We start from the raw sequence: 11296 nt of genomic DNA, 5'->3' as shown, positions 1-11296 counted from the left end.
GTTGGAGTTCATGCCAAGTGTTCACTTTAAAGCCCCAGCTTGTTAACTCCTACTCCCACGGCTCAAAGGTTTGAATGTGGTACTTCTCATTCATTTCATCATCTCTGACTTAATAAAGCTTCCCCGCAGGGATCCCTGTCACCCAAAAACCTCCAGGACCCATTGGAGCGCTTACATAAGTTCTGAATGAGGCTCCTTCCCATAATGCACCAAGGTACAATCCTCCGCCCCCTTGGAGGTTAACACTAGCGAGACAAAACCCAGCGAGAGGAAGTGAGAACCAGTTCCTCGGGCATGGTTTTCTTTTTTTCCTTGCGACGTTGTTGCTAAAATCATTCTACCGTTTGCAAAATCAAGTTTCACCCTTTATTGTGGAGACATAAAAGGTATTTTTCATGCCGACGTAACTGAGACACATCACAATTGGTATGAGTTGTAAAATAAAAAAGGGGGTTTATGTACACAACAGGAAATGATGACCTTAGAATTACTCGCCCAGTTTATAAACTTGAAACTTGTCTTGGTTGTAGAAGCAGGCCTTGACCACACGTCCGCCGAAGTAACGTCCGTTCAGATCCACCACGGCTGCAGAGGAATGAAAGGAACAGTTCATCTTAACTTTTACAGTGGAACCTCCATTTACCAACCAAACTTTGATTGACAAACCATGTCTCAGTGCAGGGCTTTTTTAGGGAGGCGGAGCCCTCCACGTCACTCGCTGCACAGTACACTACTAGTCACTCTGTCTTTTCTGTGCTTTTGAGCCTTTGCAAGTTTTGTCCATTTTCTAACTCAACGAGTCCCAAAAAGACAACACATCAGAATGGAAAGACGGAGGGAATCGCTGTGGAGTTGAAAGAAAAATAATACTCAGTGGCCTAGTGGTTAGAGTGTCCGCCCTGAGATCGGTAGGTTGTGAGTTCAAACCCCGGCCGAGTCATACCAAAGACTATAAAAATGGGACCCATTACCTCCCTGCTTGGCACTCAGCATCAAGGGTTGGAATTGGGGGTTAAATCACCAAAATGATTCCCGGGCGCGGCCACCGCTGCTGCCCACTGCTCCCCTCACCTCCCAGGGGGTGATCAAGGGTGATGGGTCAAATGCAGAGAATAATCTCGCCACACCTAGTGTGTGTGTGACAATCATTGGTACTTTAACTTTAAAAGACTATTTGCGAGGAGCACATTAATGGGGCTCACACGTACACGTATAGAAGAATTGACAAACCAGGCTTTGTAGTACAGCAAGTTGAACTGTGATGAGACCAGACAGTTGTTGGAAAAGTTGCCAAAGCAGACTTATTACACAGCATAAGAGAAAAGCTACTCCTTTGCCAAAGTTAATGTAAGTGGATTTGACTTTTTTTTTCAAATGTTTATTATTGCAGCATTATGGTTGTTAAGGTCAAGCATTTTTGTGATTTCTGATCATTTGTGAGGGCACGCATGTTTGCAGAGCAGCGCATATAGAGTACAGCAGCTTGTTCTTGTTTTGGCTTGTTGATAGGGATGTAACGATACACGATATAATGACAAACCTCAGTAAAACTTCCCACGGTTAGTATTACTGTTTTAAATCAAAATGATCATAAAAGCCTGATCGATTAAACTTCGATAAACTCACAGACCGGTGACACATCTCATTTACCGGATAAGCAAGCAAGCACGAGTACAAGATATTAATGTCTACAAAAACAATGTTCCCCAATCTAAACTTGTATAAACAGATTACCATACTTGCCAACCCTCCCGATTTTTCCGGGAGACTCCCGAATTTCAGTGCCGCTCCCGAAAATCTCCCGGGGCAACCATTCTCCCGAATTTCTCCCGGTTTTCACCCGGACAAAAATACTGAGGGCGTGCCATGATGGCACTGCCTTTCGCGTCCTCTACAACCTGTCGTCGCGTCCGCTTTTTCCCCATGCAAACAGCGTCACATGTTGTGTGCGGCTTCTGCAGACACACGAAAGTGACTGCAAGACATACTTGGTCAACAGCCATACAGGTCACACTGAGGGTGGCCGCATAAACAACTTTAACACCGTTACAAATATGCCCCACACTGTGAACCCCCACCAAACAAGAATGACAAACACATTTCGGGAGAACATCCGCACCGTAACACAACATAAATACTACAAAACAAATACCCAGAATCCCTTGGAGCACTAACTCTTCCGGGACTCTACAATATACACCCCCGCTACCACCAAACCCCGCACCCCCGAATCTCCCGAATTCAGAGGTCTCAAGGTTGGCAAGTATGCAGATTACAACTATTCAATTGTGTACAATAAATCTACCTGCTATGCTCTGTTAGACAGAATATTTGATCGATACTCGCAGGAAAAGGAATTTGTGTGACGTCCCATAAACCAGACGTGACGACCCAACACACGTTTTATCATTAAAAAAAAAAACTTTAAAGGGGAACAGCACTTTTTTTTAAAATTTTGCCTATCATTCACAATCACGAAAGACAAGAAGACAAAAGGTTTTGGTTCTTTTCGCTTTCTAACATAAAAATCGTCTCGTTCCAGGTAGCTAGCAATGCAGCTAATGGGAGCAATTATTTCTACCTCTAAATCACTTTAAAAATGCATTCAAAGACTGTCAACAATACTTAATTTATGTTCCTTAACCCAGTGTTTTTCAACCTTTTTTGAGCCAAGGCCCATTTTTTTCATAGAAAAAATCCAGAGGCACACCACCAGCAGAAAACGTAAAAAATTAAACTCGGAAGCTGATATTGACAGTAAAAAGTCGCTCTCGCAAGTGTTGGATGTGAACTTAAAACATAGCCAAGCATGCATCAATATAGATCTTGTCTTAAAGTAGGTGTACTGTCACCACCTGTCACATCACACCGTTATTTTGAGTTTTCTTGTGTGTGGTGTTTTAGTTCTTGTCTTGCGCTCCTATTTTGGTGGCTTCTCCTGTAGCAGTTCCATGTCTTCCTTTGAGCATTATTCCCTTTGTTTTAGAAATCCAGACTATTTAAGTTGTTGCTATCCTTTGTTGATTGTCATGTCATGTTCGTATGTACTTTGTGGACGCCGTCTGATGATCACACAAGTTTAAGTTTTTGCTGTCGTCCAGCATTCTGTTTTTGTTTACCGTACTTTGCAGCCAGATCAGTTTTAGTTTCGTTCAGCATAGCCGTCCCTAAGCTTCAATGTCATTTCTTTTGTTTATTTTTGGTTTAAGCATTAGATACCTTTTTACCTTCACACTGCCTCCCGCTGTGATCACGACAACAAACCATGTTCCCGACATCTACAAAGCAATTAGCTACCTGCTGCTACCTACTGATATTGAGGAGAATTACACGGTTACTCTGCCGAGCTCTAGACAGTACAGACACTCAACAACGGCACACTTGCAGATTATAATTACTGGTTTTTAACCCACTTAGGTGAAATAACATCATCTCCCACGGCACACCACACTGTGTCTCACGGCACACTAGTGTGCCACGGCACAGTGGTTAAAAACACTGCCTTAACCTGTATAACAATCAAAATGTAGCAACATTGTTATTGTAAGAGTGAACACTGAAGAACTATTTTTTAAAGACAAAATGAATAAATAAATAAATAAATAAATGGGTTGTGCTTGTATAGCGCTTTTCTACCTTCAAGGTACTCAAAGCGCTTTGACACTACTTCCACATTTACCCATTCACACACACATTCACACACTGATGGAGGGAGCTGCCATGCAAGGCGCTACCAGCACCCATCAGGAGCAAGGGTGAAGTGTCTTGCTCAGGACACAACGGACATGACGAGGTTGGTAGTAGGTGGGGATTGAACCAGGGACCCTCGGGTCGCGCACGGCCACTCTTCCACTGCGCCACGCCGTCCCTAATGAAGGTGTTTATTATAAATAATCTTTTAAAATTTTCGATTTGCAACAAAAAGGCCTTCGAGCTGCTGGACTAATTTTTTTTCTTCTTCGTAAAAAGGAAACAAGAAGGTGAACAAAGGCAACTGATCAGTGGGAGTAACACAACAACAACCAATCAGGTAACCCTATCAACTGTCAAGTTTGGTTGCGCCATCTTGTTGTCTGGTGGTTGATTATTTGCATGTAGTGAGAAAGTAAAAATGTAGAAATTGTGGATAAAAGAGGAAAAGTCGCCTCAACATTATTACACTTCAGTTTTTTGTTTTTTTTAAAAGGTATAGCTCGGTTGGTAGAGCGGCCGTGCCAGGAAGTTAAGGGTTGCAGGTTCGATCCCCGCTTCCGCCATCCTAGTCACTGCCGTTGTGTCCTTGGGCAAGACACATTACTCACCTGCTCCCAGTGCCACCCACACTGCTTTAAATGGAACTTAGATATTGGCTTTCACTATGTAAAGCGCTTTGAGTTACTAGAGAAAAAGTGCTATATAAATATAATTCACTTCAAAGGTACCGTAGGCGCTTGTAATCGGCACTACCACACCACCTCAGCCGCGCTCACCCTTTAGTGCACAGCTGTAACGTCAGGTTTTACATTTTCACACTTTGCACTATTTTGTTACACTTTATTAAGCATCTTCCTTATTTTAAGAGCTTGTTCAATGTGATTTTACTATTTGGTTAACATTGATTGTTTTCCATGCTTGTGTTGAAATGTCCTTTCCGCCTTGATTGCTGTGAGGATTATAAGCAGAGGACGGTTATATTTGACATTTACTATATTGTTTGAATAATTGTTTCAAAATGATCACAAAAACGTTGTATTACATTGTGTTCCTGACAAGAAGACAAAAGGCTGTCTTTTGAAACCTACCAAGAGTAAGGCTCGTAAAACTCCACTGTGTAGGGGGGGTGGGGGGGGGGGGACAAGATGGTGTTCCTGTGTTCTTTCATGTATGGTAATCAACAGAAGGATGTTGTTCTAGCCCAAAGACTTCAAAGTGGAGAGAACCAAGGATCTGCCCAATTTCCAGACAAACTCTTTTTGAAGCATTTTACAAACTCTTTTTGGAACTATTTTATGGAACTCTTTTTTAACTATTTTACGACCTCTTCTTTTGAACTGTTCAGTAACCAAAGGCAACACTGTTTACGACCCACTTCCCTCTAAAAGCAGCTGTGGTCAGGTGGGGGGAGAAAGTCAAATAAAGAAGGAGGAGTGCAATCTTTGGGCAGAGCGTGCTGAAGATTGTAGAAGGAGACAATGTCCGAGCGACTCTCCTCAATATATTGAGTCCAAATTGAATTCTGTCTCTGTTTAATTCTTTGCCTCTTGTCTTGTTTAATAGATGTCATCAGTGTTTGAACCTGACATCTTCTTTTCTCCTGGTCCGTATTTTACTTAAGTTTTCAAAAATATCAATATTCATTGCTATCGACCGATATAAAACACTTACGGTATATTGTGATACAGTTTTCAGCCATTATCGCCCAGCACCATGGCAACTTTACCTCCCCAGGTTAAAAAGGCTGTCTTTTATTAGGGTCATTACGGTAATTAACAACTTTTGTGATGATTATTTGGATTTGGTGTAAGCATGGTGCCAAATGCAGCAGCAAGGCCTTCATGGCTGGCAGTCACTCAGCACAATAATACTTATGATTGATTAGAGCCTAATAGAAGCCACCAGTCCCCAAATGTCCAGATTTTTTGCAGACGTTAACAGTTCTGCAAATTGCTCTAACGCCGCGCCAATATCTGCAGTGTGCCAAGGTAACCCTTTTCGGCACACAGGCTAAGAAAGACGTCATACATTTTACTGCCTTGTACTGCTCCCTGCTTCTAATGATCTTGTCACAAAAGCTTGGCAAAGGATTAATACCTATTGTTACATTTCCTGAACTTGTTTTTGGAAGTGTCCTGCTTTACCAGTTATGTAAGCCTGATTCGGCCCGGTGCCGCTGGGAGACGACTGGACCGCAGATGATGTAACACCTCCGGGAGCCCAGTCTCACCTTCTTTCTGATCTGGGTCAACGCAATTAGAAAGGAAGACTTTCCCTCACAATAATAGAGCAGTTATACAACCGTAGTAAGAAAGCAATGCCATTACATCAATTCACTGAACAAAAAATCTGAAATGTCTGTCATCTCCTGTTGTGTTCAAGTGATGACTGAAGTATGCTGATAGCAACCTAACCCCCTCCGCATCCCACCCCCCGGATTGTAAATAATGTACATAATTCAATGTATATACTCTGATGATTAACTTGTATGATGACTGTATTATGATGATAGTATATATTTGTACCATGAATTGATTAACGTGGACCCCGACTTAAACAAGTGTAAAAACTTATTGGGGTGTTACCATTTAGTGGTCAATTGTACGGAATATGTACTGTACTGTGCAATCTACTAATACAAGTTTCAATCAATCAATCAATGGACACCAACCTTTGATAGCCGACTCCACCCTTTCAAACTCCAAGAATATCCTGACGGCTTCGTCGTCTGGAACTTCTGCAATCTAAAGAAATGAAGACAACGTTACGTTACCCAGAATAAAATGCCAGATGGCATGAGTACCTTTCATACTTAAATCAGTACAGTACAGATTCCTGGTACCTGGGAGTCGATACTGGTATTCAACAGTACCAAGTGTACCGGTAAGTACTTGTATTACTCTTTGTGTGTTCATTTGTTTAGTTAAAAAAATACATTAACAGTGAGCTGATAACCATAACTGTGCTGTCCAGTTGGTATATCTTGTTTTTTTTCATTACATTTTTGAGTCTCATTTGCAGGTATTATATACACTGGAAGAACTTGTTTTTAGGCAATCTGACAAAACAACATACTCCTTTTGAGCATCACAAAACCTCACAACATGAGTAAATATAGCTAAAAATAAGTTTTAATTGCTTATTTCTATATCACTTTTGAGTTTTTAAAGCTTAAATGTCTTATTTCAAGAAATCTTACCAAGACAATTTTGGCTTGTTCCATTGGAAGATTTTTGTGCTCATTACAAGCAAAAATAACTTGTATTCATTTGTTTGGGCAGCACGGTGGAGGAGGGGTTAGTGCATCTGCCTCACAATACAAAGGTCCTGAGTAGTCTTGGGTTCAATCCCGGGCTCGGGATCTTTCTGTGTGGAGTTTGCATGTCCTCCCCGTGACTGCGTGGGTTCCCTCCGGGTACTCCGGCTTCCTCCCACTTCCAAAGACATGCACCTGGGAATAGGTTGATTGGCAACACTAAATGGTCCCTAGTGTGTGAATGTGAGTGTGAATGTTGTCTGTCTATCTGTGTTGGCCCTGCGATGAGGTGGCGACTTGTCCAGGGTGTACCCCGCCTTCCGCCTGATTGTAGCTGAGATAGGCTCCAGCGCCCCCCGCGACCTCAAAAGGGAATAAGCAGTAGAAAATGGATGGATGGATGGCATTTGTTTTACTCTTTTTATGACGGGCATTTTTTCCCAGTGTAGTAGACTAAAGAGGGCAGTCGTGTTAGTCAGTCAGGAAGTAGTCTTTGCCGTTAAGTCTAGTCTTTTGTTTGTGCCCTACAAAGTGTGTATAATGTAAGTATTGTACTTATGACACACTAGCTGTTTGATTGTAATGTGCATCTTACAGGCATGTGAGCAAAAAAAAAAAAAAAAAAAAAAGAGGAAAACTGACAAAAAAAGAGGGACATTGCTGTCGGCACGAAGTGCTGCCATGCAAGCCCGAAAGAAAATGTTGAAAATCAAGACTACATTTCCTGCAATAAGGTGCATTTCTACACTATATTTTATCTTTAGATTTATTGTCATCTTTTTGCTGTTCAATGTAATGTACCACATACTTTTTTAGTAGATTATCGTCATTGAAAATGTCATGTAAAATTCTATAACATGCATGCAAAGAACTAAGAAAACATTTCTCATTTGGCAACTCTATCCTGTAGCCACGCGCCCTCGGGCAATACACTTGTTGTGACCTCTGTTTTCTAACGCGTCACGTCAAGAAATATACTTTCTCGCTGGCTGCTAATAAATTCTCTACTACTACAACTGGTGCGAAACTAACAGTGTAATCATCCAAACATGATTAGCAGCAAAGTAGAACGCCGTCTACGTTGTGGCTTGGCGAGCGAACGCAGGCAACAACGAGGAAGCTAGCTAGATGATGCTAACTAGCGACTTTGTTTTGGTGCCCCGTCCTGCAACTCAGTGCGGCGTTAATGTAAGAGGAACAGCAAGTACAAATTATGGTGGATCTATTTTCTATTTATATATTTATTCGAAAAATCGTGGAAGTGATATTTTGACGAGAAAATTAATGTTTAAAAACGCTGAAACTTTTCCCAGACAGTTCCCAGGCCTGATATTAGTTGTACTTTAAATGACCAAATTTGGAAAGGTTGAAATCGCCATGTAAAATTGCTAATGCTAATCAGTAGCATGTCTATGGCAAATCCAATGTAAACTAACATCGAGCTTAACTATGTTCGAGTGATACAGACTAACTGAGTCCGCCCTGAGTGCCGCTAGAGTGATTGTTTGGAAATATGGCACCTTTTCATTTGAAGTGAATCGATACCTGGTACAGGTAAGGTTTGATATAACGCGGTACGATTATAGATTGATGCTCTATTAAACGCGGTCGTGCCATGGATCCTGAATATTCGCTATGTCGTTATCGACTATCAACCCTGTATCGACCCACTGGCAGATAGTGCCCGCCCCATTCTGTGACATGGGAGCGCAATCCGACATTGACGTGGGAGTCTTTTCGACAGTGACGTAAAGCAGATGCGACAAATGATTGTTTACTTTCAAGGTGTCGTCCATGTTTGGTTTTGCTGGCCTTTATTCTCGCTTTCATCTGCCTTCATCAAAAAAAAAAAACCAAGATCTTTTTGTTGTCTTTTCTGAAGTGGTTGATTGACGGGTGACCCCTTGGGAAAAGACGCATGTGTACAATTGTGACGAGACAGGATTAAGCAGCCTCAACACTCAAGCGAGAAAGATACAAACACTGACAAACTTAAACCACTAAACCTTGGTAAGTCTGCAAAGCCTTTCTGTTTTACTTTTCACTATATAAATCGGGATCATTTTATTGTATTATTTTGAAGGGAAAAAAAGAGGGATTTTATGGCCTCCAACAAAAGTTAAATCAAACTTTGAGTGTAGTACCAATGGGATTTGCTCTATAACTTTAAAAGTAGCGAATTCAGTACCCATCCCACACGCCAGGTTCATTTCCCTTCTCTTGCTTACCTCAAAAATGACACATTTAATCACTTTGCCGTATTTCTCGCACTCTTCTTTGGTCTCTCCCTCCAGGTCTTCATCCACCTCTCCTCTGCCCACCATGTTCTATAGCAGGAATGCAGCAGCGTGATTTGCATGGGCACAAAAGGGTTCTAGTTCTGAGTTGTTCTCATGTCACTTCTGCATTAAATCACTTTATGCTTGACTTCTACTGAGATGACAGACGTACCCTCAGCAGGACCACTTTGGTCGGGCATTTGAGAATCTCTGTGAGCGGGTTGGCATCAGACTTCTTGGAGTCTGCTGGTTTGGAGCAAACAGGAGATAAAAAGTCATGATTTTTTTTTCTACTCTAATAAAATATTGACATTTAATACTGCACTCTGTATCATATCAGTTGTATTGTTAAGGCAAGCAGCGTCAACGCAGTTGAAAATCTGATCTGAAAAAATTTCTATGGCGTTATTTTTTCTTTTTAATCTTACTTGTTTGGTTATACTTTGCTGTTATAGAGCTTTGCTGCTCCAACTTTTCTTTATTTCCCTACTGAAAAACAGCAGATAATAGGCAGTGCATATGTGGGTCATCTAACACCTGAACTTATTTGAACTTTGCATTCCTCACAGGTTTATTTGTGTATTTTTGCCAGTAACACAAAACTGCCAAAAAGAAAAACTTATAGCACTCTTTTCTCTCCGCAGTGTCTTATTATGGCACATATTACCGTATGTGCATTGAAACTAAAGAAATAATACATGTAGGGGTGTAACAATACGTGTATTTGTATTGAACCGTTTCGGTACGGGGGTTCCGGTTCGGTTCGGAGGTGTACCGAATGAGTTTCCACACGGACATATTAAGTAGCGTAACGCACGTTGTGTAAACAATGCACACCGAGGCAAAACACACGGCATGCTAGCAGCTAACGGGCTAGGATAGACTGACCATACGTCCTCTTTTCACCGGACATGTCCTCTTTTGCAGAGCTGTCAGGGCGGAGTTTCTTAAATGCCTCAAATGTCCAGCATTTTGAGTTAGGTTTGCGTGTATTTTCAATGTACGTTCAGGGTTAAGAAGGGGTTAAAAACAAAACAAACAGCAGCATTGGTGAGTGAGGGGCAGAGACAGAGAGAGAGAGAGAGTTATGATAAACGTCAGGCTCTGCTTTTTATCCATAGATTTATCACATTTAATTTTTTATTATCTATAGCAGGGGTGTCAAAAGTGTGCCCCGGAGGCCATTTGCGGCCCACAGCTAATGTTTTAAAGGCCCACGACACATTCTAAAAATACTATTCAAATAAACAAAAATATAACAAAAGTGAAATAAAAAAGCTTAAAGGTTAAATGTAGTTTAGAAAAAGTTGCAATGTTGACTAATAAAACAAAGCTGTTTTTTTTTCTTTCAAACTGTCATTGCTCAAAACATAATATTGAATCAAAATCAATGTTATTATGAATTATTGACCTATCCAAGATTCCCATTACTTCACATCAAATATTCCACTGAGACAAATATTTTTGGTGGAAGATTTAGCAAATTTGATAAATAAATAACCCAAAAATGTATATTTTGTTGTTTTCTTACTGTACCGAAAATGAACCGAACCGTGACCTCTTAACCGAGGTACGTACCGAACCGAAATTTTTGTGTACGTTACACCCCTAAATACATGTATTAAAGAGAAGTGAACTTTTGATCAATTTCGCCTATCGTTCACAATCATACGAGGCCGGTTTGCATTCTAACATGTAAAGATCTGCTTGTTCTTGGTGGCTAACAATGCAGCTAATGGGAGCAATCAACTCTACCTCTAAATCACTTTAAAAATGAATTCAAAAAGCGTCAACAATACTTCATTTACGTTGTGTAACCTGTATAATAACCAAGTTGTAGCAACATTGTTATGGTAAGAGAGAACACTGAGGAACTCTATTTCTAGCGTACCGTACTAACACATTAGCCATAAAAGTTAGCTACGGAAAGAGATAAGGTAGCTTCTAGGGCAACAAGAAACACGTTTGAGTTTGTAACACACAACACAATGTGATACAACACCAATCTGTAGTGAGTGACAAACATGAACAATCATATTACAGTATCTGTAAAGTATTGTTTCATGTT

General features: G+C 40.9%; 1 protein-coding gene across 5 annotated transcripts in view; it reads right to left on the bottom strand.

The window, feature by feature from the left end:
* Positions 1–352: 352 nt before the first annotated feature.
* The window catches only part of rbm17 (RNA binding motif protein 17), a 29929-nt gene continuing 18985 nt past the window's right edge, over positions 353–11296 (bottom strand). For 3 of the 5 annotated variants that reach the window (XM_061961331.1, XM_061961333.1, XM_061961332.2), the window contains exons 10-13: positions 9401–9474; positions 9178–9276; positions 6365–6437; positions 353–585 (exon numbers count right to left, since the gene is read on the bottom strand). In XM_061961331.1, coding sequence (XP_061817315.1) covers positions 488–585; positions 6365–6437; positions 9178–9276; positions 9401–9474 — 344 coding nt within the window. In that variant the 3' untranslated portion in view covers positions 353–487. The remainder of the gene's footprint in view (positions 586–6364; positions 6438–9177; positions 9277–9400; positions 9475–11296) is intronic. The other 2 variants (XM_061961334.1, XM_061961335.1) reach the window with 1 other exon arrangement.

Source organism: Nerophis lumbriciformis, linkage group LG05 (genome assembly GCF_033978685.3).
Source record: "Nerophis lumbriciformis linkage group LG05, RoL_Nlum_v2.1, whole genome shotgun sequence".
NCBI lineage: Eukaryota > Metazoa > Chordata > Actinopteri > Syngnathiformes > Syngnathidae > Nerophis > Nerophis lumbriciformis.
This window is presented reverse-complemented; position numbering and strand designations above follow the sequence as displayed.